This window comes from Neophocaena asiaeorientalis, unplaced genomic scaffold (assembly GCF_003031525.2).
Source record: "Neophocaena asiaeorientalis asiaeorientalis breed wild unplaced genomic scaffold, Neophocaena_asiaeorientalis_V1.1 scaffold249, whole genome shotgun sequence".
NCBI lineage: Eukaryota > Metazoa > Chordata > Mammalia > Artiodactyla > Phocoenidae > Neophocaena > Neophocaena asiaeorientalis.
The window spans coordinates 5,973,972-5,997,488 of NW_020172625.1; the positions used below are offsets into that span (position 1 = coordinate 5,973,972).

General features: G+C 38.4%; 1 protein-coding gene across 1 annotated transcript in view; it reads right to left on the reverse strand.

Moving 5' to 3' along the window:
* RORB (RAR related orphan receptor B) overlaps window positions 1-18,437 on the reverse strand; it is a 181,720-nt gene extending 163,283 nt beyond the window's left edge. Inside the window, exon 1 of the mRNA XM_024738998.1 lies at window positions 18,072-18,437. Within this exon, the coding sequence (XP_024594766.1) occupies window positions 18,072-18,078 (7 nt within the window). The 5' untranslated portion in view covers window positions 18,079-18,437. The remainder of the gene's footprint in view (window positions 1-18,071) is intronic.
* Window positions 18,438-23,517: the final 5,080 nt, after the last annotated feature.

Here is a 23,517-nt window from a genome sequence, read left to right on the forward strand (position 1 = left end):
CTTCTTGTGATTACTTACTGATAAAATTCTATGCAATTTGAAGGTTCTGTTCAGTGACTTCCCATAAAGTTCATCCTAATCGCTGTAACACTGACCTCACTTCTGAACTCATCTGGCTTTCACCTGTTACAGGGGTCCTTTGGCAATGCCATACTGTTGTATTCTTAGTTAACAACTCACATCTGCCCTTTTGAAACCTCAGGGGTTCACTTCTCAAGAAAAGAGACAGCATTTTGCAGTGGTTAAGAACACAGGCTCAGGAGGTAGCCCGCTTGGGTCTGAATCTCAGTTTTGCCATTTACTAGATGTGTGACTTGGGCAAATACTTAGCCTTTCTATAGCTCAGTTTCCTCACCTATCAAAAGAACCAAATAATAAACACTATTTTATTATAAAGTTGCTGTGAGGATTAACTAAGTTAATATTTGTTAGGAATTAGACAGGAACATGACACAATAAGTGCTACATAGTATTTATTTTTTAAATAAATACACTTTCTTCATTGGATTGCCTCCAACAATTACATAATTCTCAGAATATACTAGATATGCAAAATATTGGTTTATCAGTTAGTTAATTGGTCATTTTTTGAGTTACCTTTCCTCATCCATAATTAATCTGAAGTTTCAATTATCTGTTATTCATGGATAAAGTATTGAGTTTGGAGTTGGGGATTCAAAGATGCCTGACATCAAGGGGTTAAAATATAGAGAAAATAAATATATAAGGTGTTATACTTAAATATTAATTGATGATTCAATTTGGCAATGTGTATAAATAATGTACTACAGACTCATTCTATTAAAATGTGGCCAAGCTGCCTGGTACTGCATTGTATTTCAGCATATTTTAAATATACTATTATCTCCTTAAGGCTTGAATACTTTCACTCATTTAATCAACATTTATTGGATGTCAGATTTTGTGCTGGGTGATGGGAATACTAAGTCCAATAAGACATGGATCCTGTCCTCAGGGACTTGAGTCCAGAGTTGGGGTCAGCAAAACAACTGTCCACGAAAATCTAGCCCACCACCTGTTTTTGTAAATAAAGCTTCATTGGAACACAGCCACGATCATCCATTTATATACTGACTATGGCTGCTTTTGTGCCTCAATGTCAAAGATGAATAGTTGTGACAGAGATTGTGTGGGCCATAAAGTCTAAAATATTTACTATCTGGGGCTTTAAAGAAAAACTTTTCAGACCCCTGGTCTAGTAGAATGCACTGAAGTACCTCTTTTTTGAATAGGGTATTCTTTCTATCTCATGGTCATTGATTTTGAGGTTAGTGGTCATCCAGAACTTCTACAGAAAACTGGCACTTCAGAAACTTGGGTGGAATAAATAGTTGGTTACTGTCCAAAGACTCTCAGATATGATTGTGCCTAGTTATTTAAGAAAAAGTTAATGGAGAACAGGTTATTGTTCTTGGTTCGTCTTAGAGTTTGAAATAGTTGTTGCCTAGGTACTCAATCTAATGAAGTTCCTAAGCAATTATGATACCAGGTTAATATGGACCTGAAGAAAAGCATGGCAGAGCACCATAGACTAGGAATCATAGGGTCTGGAGCATTCCCCTTCACCCTAGAATTACTATAAAAGTAGACTATATAGTACATACTATATCACTGCAAGGGATGTAATTTCTGAGTCATTTTAGATTTTATATTTTAAAATGAAACTGATGAATTGCTCTTTAAATATATTAATGGAATCTAATAAATCTCAAAATGTTTTGATATCTGTATCATACATTTGAAAAGAAAATCATAAATAAGCTCTTCCTAGAAATTTTTCAGTATATATTTTTCTTCTTAAATTCACACTTTCATTTCACTCTCCCCACAGAATTTTATTCTAATGTCAAATTTTTCATATTTGAAAGTGTTTTATTAATCACCTGGTAATACTCCTCTGTAACAACAACAACACACACACACAAAAAATATATATATATGTTTAAATTTCACATTTTTCCTCTATGAACACAAGTTCTGAGTTTTAACTTTCCTTCTGGATTGATTTATTGTTATCATTGTCGCTAAATCACAGTCAATAAAAATTACACAATTATATTACAAATTTTATATTTACTAAACATAAAATTAAATATTTAAAGGAAATTCATCTCTTAATAAGCCAGATGAGGCTTTTTTTCCCTTCCAATTATTTCTGGTAATTATGCTTGTCTATTATTTACTACTAGAATGTAATAGGGTTTAGAATCACTTCTATTCCTATTTTTGTTTCTAGAAATATGTGTTGAAAACGTATTCACATAAATATGTAGGTGGAAGTGGAAAAAATATTGCCAAAGCAGTTTAATCACTTATTTAAACTCCTGAAATCTATGCCTCAAATCACATAGCATTCTATCATCAAAAACTATCTTTAATGACCTATAACTGACAATTTAGTTAAGTCTTCCTTCAATTTTGTTGGAAGTAAAGAAGTAGAAACTACCTGACTTGTAAAAAGATGTTTTGCCCTTTCATTAGAATTATTCATTTTCTCAGCATCAAAATCAAACTTTCAAATTGTTCCTTTGTTGTAGTGCAATGCAAGTTTTGCCATCTTGGGAACCATGCATATAATACAATTTGAAATGAGTGAGAGCTCAGTCTTCCTTTTGTGGAATGGAAGTGAGATCACTGTGAAAGCAGAGGAGGAAAAGAGGAGCCAGCTTTCTCAGAGGATACAGTAGGAAAACTGAGGATCTGTAAAGTGATTCCAGTTAGAAAGCCTTCATGTGTTTCTCAATCAGCTTTATGGACATTTTGGCAGAATAATTCTTTGTTTTGGGGAGCTGTCCAGTACATTGTAGAATGTTTAGCAGCATTCCTGACCTTTACCTACTGGAGGCCAGTAGCACCTCTTCAATTGTGACAACGAAAAACAGCCAAATATCTCCTGGGGGCAAAATTTCCACCTGTTTTGAACCACTAGCCCAGGGGGATGAGTACACATGAAATGAGACTACCTTAGCAGGGTATATCATACTTGAATTCTGCCCTACAAGTACCAATGAGTTCCCAACAGTCTTAAAGGCAAATGGAGATTCTTCGTCTATCTCAGAACATAGGAGTATTTTAAAAATCTTCCCACAGCCCCACCAGTAGGTATGAATTCATCCTCCAGCGCTTATATTTTGAGACTTGAGTATATTTATGTTGGTGTTCTTTAACATCTCTAGGGATTACAAAGCTCACCAGTGTTGTCAGGAGATAAATATGGGTTAGTTTAATGAAGGTAAAATGAAGGCAAGTTGATTAATTTTTCAATATGAGTATCCTGATCTTTCCTTCAACATTTAAAGTAATATATCTCTCACATTAATATGAGCCGTCAGAGACAAAAAAAGCCATGTTATACTATTCTTTATAAGAATTTAATAAGGCAGAACCCTTTGTTTCCCAATGATGGAGAAAGGTTTTTAACTGCATATTATTATTATTATTTCCAGTACTTATTGTAAATTACAGCATATGGCTTTCAAGAAGACTAGACTCTAAGCTCTTCAGATGAAGGGACTGAATTCTAATCACCCTTGTATCTTCAACACTTAGGAGAGTGCCTGGTGCATAATAGGTCCTTGATAAATGTCTGGTGATGAATGAGTGAACAGTTGTACAAGTATTAAATAAGCTAATTTTCTCAGTGAGCCATTAAACTTTCAACCTTAACCCTATTATCATATGAGCTGACCTCAGGCAAATGCATGAGCTAAAATACAATGACTCGTAGATAAAGGACAGCCTTACTGCTATGCCAGAGTAATTGAGCATTCACTGTGACACTTATCTACAGACTAATCTACAGAGAATGTGTGGAAGTTTTTGAAAGTCCAGAAAAAGCAATAAGAAAATAATTACCTGATAACTTAATATCGAAAGGTAACTTTGGACATTTTTATACATTTGCTTTAATTTCTTTTTTATGCATTTTATATGATTTGGATCACATAGTATATACAATTTTGCATTTTAACTTTTTATTTGTATTTAGGTTCAGTGATATCAGGGATGATGTCTTTCTTGCTCACCATTTTATCCCTAGAACCTAAAACACATTGTCGAATACATACAAACATTTAATACTAGTGAAGTATATTAAACACGGTGACTACATACTAGTATAAGAATAAGTACATACTAAATGAAAGTGTGCTGGTAAAGGGCATTACAACAGAAGTTTCCCTATATTGTTGAAAATATCATAATGAGGCTATAACAAATCTTTAGGTACAAGACTTTAGGAATAAATTATTTTGACACTTTATTTCCTTTGGGAAAATTCCCAGAAAGTGAATTACTGGGCCAAAGAGTATGATCATTTTAAGGGTTTAGGCTCAATGACTGTACCAATATAAACACCCACTATAGAATATGAGGGTGTCCAATTCATCACACCCTCTACAATTTGACAGGTGAAGATGCCACTAATATTGTTTTAATTCTTTAATAAGTGAAGTTGAGCTCTTTCTTTCCAATTGTTTGTTAGCCATTTATATTTCTTCTTTTTATAAAACAATTGTTTATGTTTTGTGGGGCTGTTTTTAAGATGTTGAAACTGCATTTTTAAACTGTTAAAAAAGCACTCTGTTTTGGATTTTCTTTGGCTTAGCTACCAGGGCACATTCTTATTTATACCTGTCTTGCATTATCTCACAAGATGCTTTGTGCATCACCCAGACGGTATCTACAGAAACTCGCTGAGAACTATAGCGCACTCAACACAGGCAAGACAGTATTATAAATTTTACCTGCGATTACATTTGTAAAGAGATGAGACTGCATCTGTCAGCTCCTCCCAGGTTTACAGAATTCCCTTTAAAAATGTTTTCAGAATATTCCTTAAGAGCAGTTACAGTGCAAAGACTGACAGAACTAATGAGTATAGAGAAATATTCCACTATTTCTAAAAGAGCAAGCACAGAAAGTATTTTACATGAGGTAAAACAAAGAGAATCACTTGAGATAAGCCTACAGTTTTTTCCAGTGTGATGTTATCAAACATACTAGATACTAGATGCAAGATGAAGACAACCCAGCGCAGACTCTGATGCAGTCCATTTTCTTTCTAATAGTATCTGTGGTCAAATTTAGTCGAGTTGTGGGAATCAGGACCATTATATAATAAGATCAATTTGAGTCCCGGAGAATAAACGGCAGGGTAGGGTTGGTGTTTCAAGCTATGTTTGTACAGCACAGCTTACACAAAAGAGGTCTGAAAAATCAGTAACAGTGGACTAATAAATATGCTTTTAAAGAAATGTGAATGAGCTTAATGTGAAAGCATAAAAATTAATCATATAAATGATAGCTCAATGTAAGGGATACTATGTTTCAGCCAAAATGCAAAACACATTAAATTGCAATATTGTTGCAGAGGAGCAGAACTCTACATTTATTCAGAATGAATGTCAAATTTAATTTTTTTTTCTTTATATTGCTGGGCACAATTACACATGGCACTCTCTTAATGTTGTCAAGGTTTTTTCCTTAAGAAAATATTTTATGCTTGTACAAGACAGAGTTGGATAGGATGATAACAGGGCTTTGATATAAATGGTGTGCTGCTGAGACTTTCAATTCCAGCCAATCAATCAGACAAAATTAATTAAACTCAGATAAATAGTGGTATGCTTGGCTATTCAACCCATTACTGTGTTTGAAATGCTTATGGCCAAAGATAGATAACCCTCTTCTTTTTTTTTTTTTTTGCGGTATGCGGGCCTCTCACTGTTGTGGCCTCTCCCGTTGCAGAGCCGGGGCATGTGGGATCCTCCAGGATGGGGGCACGAACCCGTGTCCCCTGCATCGGCAGGCGGACTCTCAACCACTGCGCCCCAGGGAAGCCCAATAACCCTCCTCTTAACAAACATAAAAACCAGAGGAGAGAACTGACAAGCTGAGGGACAAATGAGTGAATTAACAAACTATTAGGCAAGTGCATGTTGATTATTGAATAAAGAGGAATTTCATATTTAGACATAAACAGTCTTTAGAGCTACCCATAAAGTTGTTTCTTTCATTAAATTAGAGGCAGCTAGGTTAGGATCTTAGTGGAGGAAACATCTATAAATATGTAATTTCACTAAAAATATGAAATCTCTGTCAATTTATGAAATTTAAATTTCATAAATTTAAATTTATGAAATTAAATTTCAGAATCTTCAAGGCAGTAATTATGTTCACAAAAATTTTTACTATATATACTTTGACTTTGCTATTATTTTTACTGGACAGTTTCCATTCAGAATCTGTAGATGTTTCCATAATACTTATTTTAATTTTTCCTGAGATTGGTAAATGTCATGATCATTATTTTAGGAGTGAAAACTGTGGAGAACTACGGCTTGTCCAAGAGGATCCTGTGATTGGATGAAATATATAGTTTTACTATATTAATATGTATTCTTTATATGGCCAAAACACTCATGAGAGTTTGGGTACCAAGTTTTATCTTGAGGGCCAATACTGGTCAAATGGTAGTACAAGTTGCATCTGGACTTAGCAAGTATTAATGCCATAATTGATGAGTGATGTCTGCTGTGCGTACAGGGATGGTAAAAAATAGTACAGCACAGCCTAAGAGAGAAAGCACAGAGTAATGAAAATAGAACTGGACTCAGAGTCAAAAGCCCTTGATTGAAGTCAAACTCTGGTCTCAACTTCTTTTAACAAATAATTATGGACAAATCATATATTTTCACATTTAGAAAAAGGGGTATAATCAACACTGGACATTTCAGAAATTCAAATGAAACAAAGATTATCTAAGGAATTCTTTAGGACTTTTGTAAGAAAACCACTTTTGTTGTGCCTGAGACTGTTATCTCAGAGGGCATTGCTTCTTATACATTGTAAGTACTCAATAATCAGGATTTGTTGAATCATATTTAAACCTGATCCACTATTGGGAGTGTCACCAAAACTCTGTCATATTTTCTTTTACTTTTTGGTCATTGTATTATGATAAAAGAAAGTCTATCTCTGACTCTAAATCAACACTCATGTCAACCATGTTAGGTAACCTTTCAGAAATCATTAATGAAATTTCGGTGGAAAAAATTTCAGAATTAATTTATTTCAATACAAAACAACACTTTCTAAAACCAATCAAATAAACTTTAATTTATTGTGACACGGGTGGCAACCAGAAATGACTTTTAGTGATATTAAGTTAACAGAACAAAATAAAACAAAAACACAACTGGAAGGGTATTAAGGCTACCTTATTAGCATTCTTATTATTGATATTTCTGAGCTGTCTTTGGAAAGATACTCCAAAAGCCCTGTTCCTTTGGTACTTAGCTTTTTTTTTTTTCAGATAACAGGAATGAAAATATACATGCAAGGGTGAAAGTGCTTAGGATTGCCTTTTAAAAGTAGTCAGGATTTAAAAGAAAAAAACCAGAATATTGGGCCATTTGTTTTAAATTTAATTTTAGAGCAAACTGATGAATAGTATAGGACCCTAAAAATTTCTAAATGAATTTATCCAAAATATTAAAACAATTATTATCAAGAAGCACTGCACCTTAATGATACGATGTATTTTTCCTGAACAAATGTTCCTCTTTTCAAATCAGACTGTGTGGCATTTGCTCATATTCAACAACTGTGGAAATTTGGAACAAGGTTTCTTCTTAAAAAGAAAAAAAGTCTAATCCCTTTGCTTTGTGCCAGGAACAACTTATGTACAAGTTAACAGGAAATGCTGTATGTAATAATTTTATTATTTGACCCAACAATGATAAGGATAGCCAATCACTCATTAGAAACTGAACATGCCTGAGTTCTTTAAGCTTGCACATTACTGTTTGATTCTGGAATCTAGCAGCCAGCAGCTGCTGGATGGTAAACTATGACTGGAGTGTTCATTCTGGCTCAAGCTCTATAATGAAACTTTTACTTGGGCAACTTGGAATATGGGTTTTTATGCTAATCCAGTGTTACGGAACCCATATGAAGCACTTGTGCGATCCATTCCTTGGACATGTGAAATTAAACATATTTTAAATGTGGTTTGATAAATAGTTTCAATTATTTTCATTTCACTATTCAGGCAAATAAAAATAGTGCTACTGTTTGAATTTCATATCCTCAGAATCAATTATAGGCAAGAACACATTCTGATCCTATTTAACAAGACAGTCTTTAAATAGCCTTTTTAAGGGAAAGATCAAATAGTGGTTTAGTGTTTACTTAATAAACATATTTCCATAAAAGCCAGAGTAAAAAAATCTAGATTCATATTACATATGGCATTCAAGTAAACCACTGTTCTCCAAAGGTTCAATCTATATTTACCACCAAGAAAAGCACACTGGCCCAGGCATAACATGAAGTGGGTATATGTGTCCACTGTCATATAACATACGATGCCAGAGATGAGCACCAGAGGAACCACAGTAAGAAGTGAGGGAGGCAGATATAAGCTAAAATGTTCTTGGTTTTCAGAGTTCTCTAAAGGCTGCTTTTTCTTGATGTTGATTTTTGTGTTTTAACTAACTGCAGTTTCTGACCAATCTGATCATATCACTGTCCTTTTACACAACTGTCCTTTTATTACCACCTAAACTTACAGAAATTTGTTTTTAAGCTCAGATAAACGGTGTGACCCATCACATGACAGGCCAGATTTTATTCCAGAGTTAGGAATGGAATCACAGATTGTAATATCATTTCAATGCCATTTTTCAGAAAAATTACTCCCATTTCATACTTCTACTTGATACTAATCTTAGTTTTGTTTTTCTTTTGTTTTGTATTATATTCACCTTTTGAAATAGAAAGCACTGTCAACAAGTATACTTTTCAGTTTAACCTGATAACCTAACTCGGTCTGAAGCTGAGTACTGTATTGTGATGTCTAAATATAACGGTACAGATAAATTAAAATATTTTAAATATAAAAAAAAAGAAGCGAGGGAGGGAGTATCCAGAAAACCAGTTGCCTTATTTAATAACTGTTCAGTCAAAGCTCCTAAAAGTTAGAGGGGCCGTTCTGTGCCCTCTCTTCCAACCTTTCACCTTTTTGGAAAAGCCTCAAAAAATGGGGTCAGTCAGCCACTTCTTGAATTCTTCCAGTTCCATGAAGTAAATAGATTAAGTACAGTAGCCATTATGTTGTCAGGATATGTTGCAACAACAAAAAAGTACCATTCCTTAGTCTAATAAATTCCAATTGATAATCTGTACTTTAAAAAATTATCTATTTTTCAAGACTGAAAATGTATGACTATGTGGTCTTGCTCACTGTGTAGAAATTTGACGATGAGGTTTATGCTAATGCGGAGGGTTATGATCAAGAGTGGCAATTTGGCTGCCTGGAAGTCTCAAATGGTGACATTCACCTTTGTGAATTCTCCCCAGTCTAGGGTCCGGTTTTCAGTTTTGTAGGCTCAGAAACTTGATCTCACCAGCGTTTCAGAGTAGATTAGACCTTAGTACGAGGATTCAAGTTAACTAAGCTCACAAGAGCTAATGTATAAGACCAGAAAGTCAAATTATCACTTCAAAGTGAAGAGCCTACTTGTGAATTGCAGTAGATACTTTTTTAAGCTTCATCAGCGATTTACCTATAGATAGATAGTGCTAGGACGGACATGGCCAATAGTTGTTTCTCACACTCATATTTCTGTTACTGCCTAGGAGTCCAGGATTTCTCCATCTTTAAATATGCTTAAGGGAGAGAATAACTCAAAAGTCAGCAAGACTATTATCTGTTGATTTTATAGTTTAATTTTCAGAGTTCAATCTTACATCCAAGTTCTTGAAATGGAAAAGTTTGAGGAATATCACTATTGCCCTCAGATACTGCCGACATGCCCTATTACTTCAATGGATTTTATTCTTCCTGATATCTAGTAATCTAAGATACTCTCTAGAGTAGATATCACTATTTTCAGGTAATGCCTTAAATGTTAAAGAAAATGAAGCTCAATATATATCAGCCATGTCCTTATTCCTTATTTTACAAAGATAAGAATTTCTCTTATAAAAACAAATGTATAAGAACATTGTATTTTTTTCCTAGTGATTCATTTTTTGCAAGTTACATTCTTCCCCACTCTGATATTTGTCTAATTCTGTACATTTTCTTTTTGTAATTTAAGAGTTACTTTAGAGTTTTCTTTTTTAAATTGTCACTTGTAAATTATTTTACTAGTAAGAGTTTGATTTGGGAACAATGCTACTAGTTATTCTACATCAGGATATGATCTTTTTGGAACAGTTCTACTTCCATAAACTAAATTTCACCTAGCACCTACTATAAAAGGCAAATGTGAAATAAAAGAAACAATAATTTAATAAATCTCATTTATGATGAATAAATTAACCAAAAGACAGATTTCTATGCATCCTTAGAGGCCCATCTCAAACATCACTTCCCCTGTGAGAGCTACTCTGATGTTCTGATAGCATCCCTACTGTATTCTGTTCTGCTCTCACTTTGATCATAGCTTTGACCTCACCAGTTGTCTAATGTTTTATCAACTTGGGCATCCTTAGGGCTCAGTTTTGCGCCTCACTTTGACTAGATGCTCAATAAATCATGGGTAAATGAATGTGAGTCACATACATTTCTGTTAGTATATATGTGGCTGCAGAAGATGAAATCTTTGTGTCTGTCCCTTTTAAAATTAAAACTGAAAATTGAAATATTCAGGAAGATGGTCTTGTTCCCATTCTTGAGAGGATATCTTAATTTGGACTCCTAGAAATGAGATGATCAATGAGGTTGACAAAGTTTTCAGAACAGGGGAGAATCAAGCTTGGCTGGTTCCAAATAGGGAGAGAAATTTGTATTTAAAAATGATATTTAAAAAACTAGTCAGAAGATTAAAATAAAATAATATTCTACTTTTTATTGCAGCCAGTAATACTCATTTATTCCATGCTAAGTAATGATTAAAAATGCCAAGGCCTTTTAAAAAAGCTTTTGCTGTTTCTTTTTTAAAGGATAACTTGGTGCCCAAATTCAGCGAGGACCTTCTGTACTTCTAAGTCAATATTAAAATACTGTATATCTGCTACTGTCCCATGATTACAATATAATCCTAATAAAATGCAGGTAATGGTGTAACAGTCTTTAAAGAAGGACGGTTTATTGGACAGTCATATGAAAATTTTTAAAAATATAATTTAAAATTGACTTGTCACAACATTCACTGGGAAAAAAGCTTTACTATGAAATAAAAATCTATGTAAGTTTTCTTTAAGCATTCCAAATCTTTCATATGTCCCACGGTACCAGGATATTGGGTTTACATGAGTACAAAGCAATAAGCAGGCTAGTAACAAAAAACATAATTCGGTAATCAACCAGATTATTTGTCCCCACCTCTGTCTTTTTTTTTTTTTTTTGCTGATGTCTGTAATTCCTCTGAATTTGAGAAATATAACCCAGGGCCACATGATATGAAAACTAATCACACACAAAAAATGACACCAATAAATACCCTTTTTAGTTAAGTCATTTACAAAGTCAGCATACCCACCCAGTTAATAAAATTTCACATGCAGAGGTGAACACGCTTAAGTCAAAGCAAATTACCTATGTTCTTTTATAAGAACAGGTTTTTGAACGAGTTTTTAGGTTCATGTTTTGGCAAAGGTAACATGTTTATTTTGACCTCTGTAGGAACATGCCTAAGCCAAGAACATCCCAATTGAATTTTAAAACAAAGTTTACCATAACGTTGTAATAATTATCATAAAGTAAATTCTATTTCTAATATTTATAAAATAAGGACTAACCAAGAAAAATGCATATTACATTTAGTAGAAAACACTATGCCTTTAAAGAGTTATTTTTAAATGTTTTAAATGCTTGCTATGCAAGATATTACACAATGTAGATAAAATATACTTTGAATATTATTTTTAACTCCCCAGATAACCATTAATGAAATCGCACTTATTATTTGTTGCAGACAACAAATCTAGGACTTGAAATATTGATGGCCACATAATTTTAAAGGTGAAGAGAGGAAGCCAAAATTCTAAGTGCTTTGCAATGCATAATAATTTTGTTTGTGACGCTACGATCTCAATATTTCCTTTCATAAGAACCCACTCCCCACTGCCATTAGTTAACCACATGGTTATTATATTTAGCTTGATTCTCTATAAATGCCGTTATAACACCTGTGGTTTCCCTCATTAAGAACTGAAATGGATGGGGTCAGGGGTTGAAAGGGCAGCATATGCGCTATGAAAGAACTAGTTAACATAGCCTATTATATTGGCGCACTGGTAAATCTCATTTCTATTCATCAGATGATTAGTTCAATCAATATTTATTCCTCTATGCTCCCTTTGTCTTTTGCTACAAAGGAGACATCCTTCAAATTCATGGCATAAGCCTTGTTATCTATGAATTTGTTGCCTAATTTGAGAGGGAATATTTTATTTACTTGGCAGTCCTAAATTCTTTGATTCCTTTTCCCTCTAATTATCATTAGGTAGTATAATGGAGTTTTGTGTAGATTATTTATAAATATTAAGAGTTTTTTGTTTGTTTGTTTTAATGTGACTAAAGTACCACATATATTCATTTATTCTTTTTGAAGGCTCTGGAAAGTTACTTCTGTTTCTCTATATATGTTTGAATTTGGAAGTGTGGATTGAGAAAGCAAAGATAAGAATGATTTTCTCTCTCACATATTCATTCTTCTTCTCTGAGTGGGTGGTTATAGGCACATACATATACATATTGTGTATCAGTGTGTATCAACAGACGCCTCCAAAGACTGCTATTATCTGCTAGGGATTCTGTTAAGTCACAGATTCTAGTCAAAGTAAGATAAATATTTGCACGAAGCTGTAATTGGAAGATGATTACAACGTTACAGAAATAATACTTTATGTGTAGAGTGCTCATTTTATCAAAGGTCATTATGCATTACATTACAAAAGATTTATTTCATTTGTCTACTTAATTTCTGTTCTTTATGTAAGAATGGTTGGAATAATAAAACTATATCTAGAATTTTAAAAACCTTATATTAATTATTAAGCAAAATTTCCATTCCTAATATTTACTTTTCTGTATATTTTAACATCACAATAAAATACTTTGTTAATGTCAATTACATAAAATTAATGGCAATATAATTTAAGGCCTGTTTTTGTCTTTATGGAAGAGACACAGAAACGATTTAGTCTTAAGAAATTCTCATCATAATACTAGAATGATAAAAATATATATAATTTAAGTCATCTCAATCACTAATAAATTTGCACTAATAACGTATGTGTTCATAATTTTTGATATGTTTTAATCGGGCTAAAATTTGATGGTTTTAACTTTGGCATTAATTTTCCTATATCTTCATATACCTGTAAGGCTTAGATTTCTCCAAGGTACAGTGGCACTAATGTTACTGTTCACAGTTTAAAACCTCACTTTATTTACAAATTTGCAGAACACCGGCAGACCCTCATATAAAGAATTTTAAAATTTAATAACCTACTAGAATATTTTTAACTCTGTATTAATTGAATGCTATAATATGTACTTTAAATAAGAGGTATGTTATTCATAGCAGTGAAAAAAATCTAGTTAATGCCTTGTGATTCACACTTTTACTTCTTAACACTATTGTATCAAAAAGTATAAAAACTACATAAAGCTGAAAAAAAGTTTTACTTGTCTTTTTATCTAGGAAAACTGCCTGTATTGAATCATTTAAAAATCCTAGTGACAATTCTGCATATGCTACTTTTAGGGGGGAACAAAAAGTAGGAATTGTTACACAGCTGGAATGCCATGTTCACGAAAACCAACCCTGAAACTTAATATTTTCTTCATGCTGGAAAATTTTTGCTGCTGTAAAATTAGGCTTCATGAGTATGAAACATGTACATTTAAAATACAGTGTATTTGTATTGCATACACACATGAATAGTTGCTTTTATGGTTGTAAATAGTTTAGTGTCTAACAAATTGTTACCAAATTAACTAAATGTGGACATTTCTTTTGATTGAATATAAAATAAATATGTTAGTTATGTTAAAGTTAAACTTCACATAAACCTCTTTAATAATGATGCAAGAAATCCTTTAAGATTTTTCTAAACAGTACAGCAAATTATACTGCTGCTGATGGAAAATCCAGGACTTGTGAGTTTTAAATGAACGCTACAAAGGAGTTTTAATCTTGTATCCCCCATGTTTATGAAGCCTGCTGCTCAAAGTTCTCCCTTTCTATTTCCATCCTGGTTTCCCAATTCCTGATGATCTGAAAATATAGAAAAGTTAAAAGCCTTAATGGTACTAATATGTATACCGGAAGTCCAGGATGTCACGCCCTTCTGTGTTAAAATACTTGTTACAAATTCACTCAAGATGTTGAGCATGGGGGAGGAGAGAGTCCCAAGATGTAACCACCTAAGAAAAACAATTTTCTGGCTATATATTTTTTCAACAATACTTGAAATATAGCTTTAGGATTTTTCTTTGAATTGTTTGAATGTTTACTTTTCTTGGATTATAAAGACAGCTTACTGATAATTACTTAATGAACAATTACTAATGACTACTGACAGAGAGGTCCTTCCACAAATGTTTTTTAGTTGTGGGAGGTGGAATGTTGGTTAGAAATATTTAATTGGAATTTTTGGAAGAAATTAAGATTGAGAACAGGTTCAGGAAATTTAAAGGCCTGGCCATCAGGACGTTCAGAGCTCCAGACTTCCCAAGGGTTGCCATACCTCTGAGAGCAAGCCGCTTCTTTTCTAAAGTTAGCAGTTCATAAAAATTAACTACCTGAAAATAATAGATGAAAACCGGACTTTAGAAAAGCCAAGCCCCTCCTTGTTTACAGCAAGGATAAAACCAGATTTCTAATCCGCCGGAGCCACAATCACCTATTGATTGCGACGACATCTGTGCCCCTGTTTTTGGAAGCAGGGTTTTCTGCGGAGGCAGGGTGAAAAATCCGACCATTTCGGTGCTCCTGTGTAATAAACAGCTAGCAGGCTTCCCAGGAAGGAGTCATGAAATCCACACCTCGGCTCACTTGTTTCTCACCTATGGACGGATCCAATTAAAAGTCCTCCCGCATTCATAAGTTATCCTTTTCAATAATGCAATCTACGAAGTAGCATCTCTAGACCTCATGTGGTAGGTACTCTGTAGCAGACAAAGGGTGAAAGGCTTTGTGCGCCACCAAATACACCCTTCTCCGCCCCAGGCCAGCCCCGACTAAGCCGTAGCGCTGGGGACCGACTCAGTGCAGCCGTGGGGTAGGACAATGACCTAAGGATCAGAGCCTCTTAACCCCTTTCTCACCCCAGAGCTTCCCTCGGGATAAAGTCTCATAACTATCCCAGACCTGGCGGGGGCGGGGTGGAGGCCGGCGGTCGGGGGTGGGTTTACTGTGTTGGTCCCCAGGGCGACCACTCGATCCTGGACCAACTTTGCATTGTGCCAAGTGCCCTGACCCAGTAGAGTTGCCAAATGCAAACCGTGGAGCCGAGGCTGAATAACAGACTGGGACCACCCGGGGATGGGGGACGTGTTTGTGTGCGCGCGCGTGTGTGCGTGCGCGCGTGTGTGGTGTAGGGGGAAAGGGAGTGGGCGCACTGTAAAGCTGAGTTCAAAAACTGCCCCCTCCCCCGATATAGACTGCTTAGTAGCCCAGGCACAAGAGAAAGTTGATTCGTTTCCGCTCTCACTTCTCAAGTTCACACTCAAGTTCAACCCCTGACTCTCATAAGACGTCTGAGTAGCCTGGACCTTTTCTCCATCCTTATACAATCACCTCTGATGACGCGGAAGGGCACGGTCTGTAGGAAACGCACAGAGATGGCAGAGGAGGGACAGTAAAGGGTCAAGAACGGAGAGCCCAGGAGGTAGAGAGGACTCCACCACCTTTTAAGGTTGATTTTTCTCCAGAGCGTTCCCCCGGGCCCCCTGAAAGCTGTCTTAAGTTAGAACCCTCTGGGGCTGTGGGGTGAGTTGGATAAGAGGCAGCACCTGGTGTCAAGCTTCTCGAGTCCCCGAAGTGGGCGCCTTGGCGAATCTGGACTGTCGCTGGCAAACTGCTCCTTCAGGAGCAGTGCGATCAAGCTACAACCCACTCTTGTCCCACACTCGTCTGTTTTCTACAATTTAAGGGGAGAGTGAGTGGCTTTTGGCCCCAGGCCCTAGTGCCGGGTTGGAACTGACGTGGCGCATGGTTTCAGACCTTCAGAACATAAGAACTCAGCCACGGGAGGAATATTGATTGGAAAGGGAGAAGTAGGAGTTGGACGAACTGGCTACCCCAGAGAGGAGCAAGGGAAACTGAAAGGAGAGAGGATGGTGGTGAGACGGGACAGAAAAACAAAAACAAAGACTAGGGCGTCCTTAACTTAAAGGTTCTGCACTCGCCAATTACACAAGTATAGTTTCCTGAAAGAATCTGGGCAGTGGAGCATGTGACCAATCCCCCAATCGGGACACTAAACTGGAACCAGCTCGCACTCATGGGGCCCCCACTACCAGTATGCGGGTCAATCAAGACCATTTCACCAGGACGTCTCTGTCCCTTAGCTTCAGCTACCTCCCTCCCACCCACCTCCATGGACGGCCTCTCTGTTCCTCTTCCCCCTTCCCTTTCTTGCCACGTCCCAGCGCCTAGCTGGCTAACCCAGTCTCTGCTCTAGCGTCCAGGCTCGGGATTCACTTCGAGCGGAGCAGGGGGAACATGCCCGATACCCCATCCCGACGCTCCTCAAGAGGTACTGGGAATGTGGATGGGAGGTGAACACAGCCGAGTGGAAGGCGATGAGTGTTTGCAGCCCAACTCTCCCAAGTTCTTCTTGGCCAGTCCACCTGTCACGCGGGCTCGGGGATGTAGGAAGGTCCGGAGCTGGCCGTTTCCACCTTTCTGTTGCCAGGACCCAGAGGGACAGAGGAGGAGGAGAGGAGAGCCCCCGCCCCCGCTCCACCGCAAGAAACGCAGAATGGCTAGAAAGAAACACTGGGGAGTGTGAGGCGGCGGGTGCTCCGAGGCTCGCACTTATCCCCATGGCACGCGGGCACCCGGCCCGCTCTCCGAGAGAAGAGTGAAGTTGTGGCCAAGCAGACAGTGGAGGAAAGCGGCTCTGGGCACAGCGCGCAGGAAATGTGAAGGTCCTGGCACCGCAGGGGAGGAGACGGATCAAGTGATTCCCTAAAGCGGGCCAGGCCATCCGCCCGGGCAACCCAAAGTGAAGCCGGAACAAGTGTGTTGCCCCTGTCCCCGGCGCGTCACCCCACCGCCGCCAGTTAGCCCAGGGGACCTGCCACCGCAGTCGCCGCTGGGGGTCCTGGCCCGAAGGTTCACCCAGCACTACCTCCCGCAGCGGCCCTTTGACAAAGGAGCCTTCCCCGCCGCGGGCAGCGCGGGCTTTTATCCTCTGGAACTTTCTCCGCACAACTTTTTCAGGGTGGCGCTCGTCCCTGGGCCGCGCGGGCTCGGGCACGCGGACCTGGCCAGGGCGCAGCTCCGGCGCGAGGTACGCGCGCAGGGGACGAACCCGGAATCTGTGTCTAGTCCCACGACACCGTCCCCTCTGCCTACCACTCCCACGAAGGGACACTGTCCGCTGACCTGGACGCCGGTGGGCCTCGTAACCTGAAGAGTGTGTGTACCCGCCTGGCCGCCTGCCCGTGAGCCCCGCGCGCCTAACCCGGGCTGGCGACCGCCGCGCGCCCTGCGCTTCTAGCGGCTTCTGCCCAGAGGCATACTTCTCCCGGCTCTCCCTCCAACCGGCGTTCGCATCCGCACCCGAGAGTGACACCCCAAAATGGTACAGTACAACTCAAGGACTGGGAAGAAGCAACTAGCGTCGTCCCCCTCTCCAAAAAGCGCCCTCCCGTGTCCCTCCAGAACTCCTGAGAGGCATCAACACCTTCCCACAACTTTCTACGCCCAGGCCATTTGCAGCCCAACTGCGAACACGAACTCAGTAACTGCGCCCCGCCAACCTCTTTCCTCTTCGGCTGGGTGCGCTCCCCTCCCCCATCGCCCATCTGGCTGGAGTTGGCCGGACCGGGGAGACACGGTGCCTGCGGGCTCGCTTACCTCGCATGGTGTAGCCGCTCTCCCGCTCCGCGTAGTCATGAAGCTGCTCCCAGCCCGAACCCCGGAGAGCCCAAAAATCCCGCTCAGCACGAGTGAGGAAGGTAGTCGGCGAAGAGCTGCTCTGCCGAGAAAACCATCCCTTTAGGTGGACGCCGTGGCCGGAGGGTGATGTTTGCTGCCGCCGCTTCTATGTTAACAGTTTTGATGATGGTGGTGGTGACTGTTTTGATGGTTGTTTGGTTGTTTGTTTGTTTTCAGGAGGGGTGAAAAAAATGTGCTGGCTGGCTGGTGCCTGGGTTTTGTTTTGCTTTTGTTTTTCTTTCTCTCCAATGTACTTGCTTTTTAAAAATGCCACCGCCTCCGGCTCAGAAGGTTTCTTTTGTGATCACTTGGACTGAGGAGGAGGAGGAAGGGCAGCAGCAGGAGGAGGAGTTGGTGGTGGTTTTGTTAGTTACAAAGAAGAGGGAGAAGGAGCAAGGGGAAAAAAAGGAAACAGAAAGAAGAGGAAGAAAGGCGGTGTGGATGGCAGAGCATGTGCGTTTTCACATGACATCTGTGCCTGTTAGCGGATCCACAATGTGAATTTTCACTGTTCAGTTACAGGGAGGAAGGGAGCGAGGGAGAAAGAGAGAGGAGAGAGATGGAGAGAGAGAGCCGAGAAGGGGCTTATACGTGAGGGCGGGTTTGGCTGGGACTTCCAGGCCCCGCCTCCTGTCAGCGCCGCCGCCAATCAGCGCCTGGCAGTTCTTGGAGGGGCTGGGACCACGGGGGACAGGCTTGAAGGCGAAGGGCGGGGGATTAGGACACTGGAGCCGAAGGCGGCCGGGGCTGGAACTGGGCATTAGAGACTGTCCGAACTGGGCGGAGGAGGAGGAGAGGGACCGATAGAGTCGGGCAGATCTGCAGGTGACATTCACTTCCCATTCCAGGAGGAGGGAGGGGGCACTGACGAGTCCTTGGAAGGGAGGGACGCGGGGCTCTCCGGGTCCCTGGTTGCTTCCCTCTGTCGCAAAACCTGCGGGCCCCGAATAGTTAGTTGTGAATTTATGTCAGCTCTCCGCAGAGTCCATTTTCGGAGAACTTCGCGCGGCTGGCGGGGCTTTCCCCGGGCGGGACGCTTCAGTTTTAGTGGCAGAATAATGCAAATCAACTTTCATCACTTTGAGCACAACTAAAATGCCGTCCCATGCGAGTAGCCGTCCTCTTCCTTTAAAACCATCTTTTAGATGCTTCCTGCCCCAGTCCTAAAAACAAAATAAACAAAACAATGAGATCTCTTTTGCTTTTAAAAATTATTTTACAAAGTTTTAATGCTTTCTTTTATCGAAGAAATTGATTTTATCAACATTTGGAGTTGCTAATAAACTGGCGTTGGGCCATACGACTCAGTGATAACAGCCCCAATGGCAGTGTGGCTACCTTAGTGATGCAAGGTAAAGGGCTGGCTGAGGCTACAAGGTATGATTGTGTGGTGCTATTGATGAAGTAAGTTTCAGGGCTTTAGCGGGGAGGAACTGTTTATTCTGGTTGCTACTAGAAGACATTTGTCTATTTAGAGGGGTCTGGCACTTAAACGTAGGTAGTTATTGTGTTCCTGAGGTGAAAACTGTCATCTATGACCGTTTATTTGTATTGTGATTAAAAATCCAATGCATACATCAAAACTGTTCCTTTTCAAGTTTCCTCCTCTCATTGGACATACTACATAGATGATCACATTTACTTCCCATAGGGAACTTTGTAAATACTTTAACTGGTCACCCTAACAGACAGAGAGGTGAAAAATTTTGCCTAATCTACTCAGTCTTAAGGCATTGAGGCTTCTACTCTATAGCATACCTGTTGGCAGAGCAGGCCTCATCATTGTTTAGATACCTGAATAATTTGATTTTTACTGGTATTTATTTATATTACGTCATGTAACACAAAGTGCAATGTAGAATTGGCAGTTATTTAATTAGATCACCCTACGCTGCCAAGTAGTCCCCCCCAACCCCGATTAAATAAAAATGGATTACTTTCTGAATCTTCACTAGTGTTAAATTGACTTAGCCTTGCTGTATGCACTTCCATTTGCAAGCCAATGTGTAATTTAGGAAAATTTTAGTATTAAGAGTGAAAGTTGATTGAGTCTTTAATGAAATGAAATGAACAAAAGGAAGTTACTTTTCAGAATAGTTATTCCCTTATAAATATCTTTCCCCTAGATTTTGTAATTGACACAGTAGTTAACCTTTTAAGATAATATTTAAGCCTCCCTAGTTTTATCATTTTAATCAAGTAAAATATATTCATAACTACATTAAAGCTGAACTAAGTTATGCCTAATTTAGTTGCTTCATTAAAAATAACTGAATATAAAATAGTCAAGAAACAAATTGTGACTACATCATTTTAATTTTATGTGTTTCAAGCAGAGACACAGGAATATTGAAAATTCCAAAGCCTTTGTAAACATTATAATTATTATTGCTGTCATTATTTTAGATTTCTATGTCTCATTAAAGAGGAATTTCAAAGTTCAAGAATTTTAACTCTTTCATCAAGTCCTAAATTTCTAAACATTTACTGAACACTGAAATTTCCTTTTACTGCTATTATATCTGTAATTATTTTAAAAGATAGTCAAAATATATATTAAAAGTACTTTTTTCTCCTTCTACGTATTTTTATATGTCCTTTGCTTTGTGGGTTTAACCAAGCATACTTTTGCTTAGAACTATATCACATATTTATTAATCTCTCCTGAACACTTTTGAAAAAACTGTTAATTTGAAATAAAGACAATTATGTTACATTATTTTTTCAAAACTGTATGTATATTACATATACGGTCGTGCAAAGTATCTACTTTAGAATGGAATAAATGTTGATCATCGGTTATAATGTGGTGATCTGGGACATTTTGGATCTTCCTAAAAATTAAAAAACCTAGTCTTGAGTGTTTCTATTAACTTTCAAATTATTTCAACTGAATGGAACCTATTTATGTAAAATAAATATTCAGGATTTAAATTAAAGAAATCAGCATTTTTCAAGAAGTCACGAAATACTTATCTATAATCTTATGTTTCTGTAACCCATCTGCCAGCAAATATCCATATTTCAAGTGGCATAATAATAATATATTAATATAATATCCTTGATCACGTGAAGCTCAGTGTCAGTAATTTTATTTGAATAATTACGGAACTGTCTGGTTTCCTATAAGCTTGAAACTCTGCTTTTGGCTCTGGGCCTGAAGGATGTTCTTAGTTGACAGCTAAATTTTGATAAGTTTAAATGATAATCAGTAAGTCACATAGACTGTATTCAGTCTCAAGAATTGATATAGTTTCACTCAGGCTTGCCTGCTTACCTGCTTTCCCCACATATCACTACCCCTAAGGTTAGGCTGTATGCCCATGGAGTAACAATGACGAGAAATATCCTGACAGACCCAAAGGTTTAATATGAGCCAACCACTTAGGGTGACCGTGGCATTTAGGATTACACTATTTCAATCCTAAAATGCTTGGAACAAAATAGGAAGGAATGGTTCATTATACTCTGAGCTGGTCAGTCTATATATAGAGACTATTTTACTTTTGTTTTTTTAAAGGTTTATTATTTATTTATTTTTGGCTGCACCGGGTCTTAGCTGTGGCATGCAGGCTTCTCTCTAGTTGTGCCGTGCAGGTTTTCTCTTCTCTAGTTGTGGCACGCGGGCTCCAGGGCGCGTGGGCTCTCTAGTTGAGGCGTGAGCTCAGGAATTGTGGCGTGAGGGCTTAGTTCCCCCGCGGCATGTGGGATTTTAGTTCTCTGACAAGGGATAGAAGCCGCATCCCCTGCATTGTAAAGCGGATTCTTTACCACTGGACCACCAGGGAAGTTCCAAAACTCTTTTAAATAACTCTGAATCTTGGGGGGATATTGGCAACACTGATATTACATTTAGAATGACTTAAAGATTGGGTGTTTTTAGCCCAGTTTAGGGAAGCTGTGTGGCTGTGAAAGTTGAAAGAGAGGTATAAAGCTGCCTTTAAATGTTGGAAAAGCCAGAAAAATATAAGAATTTTTAACGTTTGAACCTATTAAAAATGGAAAAGTTGAAGTACTGAGTTCCCTGTTGCTGAAGGAATCTGAGAAAAGACTGAATGAAAGACTGGTAAAGATGCTCAAGTATACAGACTTTTCTACTAGGCTGAAAGTTGTCCTGATTACCTCCAGTTTGTTCTGTAACTCTAAGTGTATTCACAGGTAGGCAGCAACCTCTGCCCCAGTAGCTGCAGCAGAGTTATGCTTCCCACTGAAAGGTAGGCTCCTTGAGAGCAGGGGCCAGAATTTCCCTAAGGTTTGGAAGTGCTCCTGGTATTTTATAGGCGCTTGGTAATTACTGGTTGAATGAATCCTTTCTACTCTTTGTCCACTGGATGTGAACCAGAAATGTAGCAAAGACCTGAATAAGATCTCTTCTTTCTCAGTCTCTAGTGAATAGGAGAGAGAGAAGAGGGAGAGAGGGGAAAGGGGAGAGATTTTTTTTTTTTCATTTTAAATTCTCCTAATTTGGGGAAGAAAAAAAAAACGATGTTTGAGTTTGGTTACATAATCATAAAAGCAAACAAAATCTAGTTATTTTCATACTTATTACTATTTTCAATTTTATTCCTAGATGGAGAGTCTTCATAATCTTTCAGTACTTTAAATTTTGCTTCATTTTTAAGTATGGATGCAAATTCAACAAGTTTTCAGAATGAAAAAAAAAGAGCAAATATTAAAAATGTTTAGCTGGTTCTTTTCACAATAAATTGGAAAAAGTGTTAAGGACCAAAACAAAATGAACCCCAATACGTGGAGTAAGAGGTAAGTTTAAAAAGGGACCAATATACAGGTCAGGAAAAAAAGCTAATATTTTTGGATGAGTCTCATGATCTATCAGGCTATCTAATTTCTATTTTTTTTTTTTTTTTTTTTTTTGTACGCGGGCCTCTCACCGTTGTGGCCTCTCCCGTTGCGGAGCTCAGGCTCCGGACGCGCAGGCTCAGCGGCCATAGCTCACGGGCCCAGCCGCTCCGCGGCATGTGGGATCTTCCCGGACCGGGGCATGAACCCGCGTCCCCAGCATTGGCAGATGGACTCTCAACCACTGCGCCACCAGGGAAGCCCTACTCTAACATTTTAATAGTGGTTAACTGCAGGAATTTGAGAGAGAATGGGGATTATAACATTTTGTGTCATACATTTTGTACTGTGATTTATTTACAAGAAGCAGGTAATACTCTGTGTGTGTGTGTGTTTGTGTGTAATGAAGAAGTTTTTTCAAGAGGACCAGAGGGGGGAAAAAGATGAGTACACGGAACTTCCTTTACCAAACTTGCTCTAAAGTCATTCCAATGAAAGCAGAATATTTTGGCACAGAAACAGATACATAATGGAGCGTTATCAGAGCATGCAGAAATTGATTTAA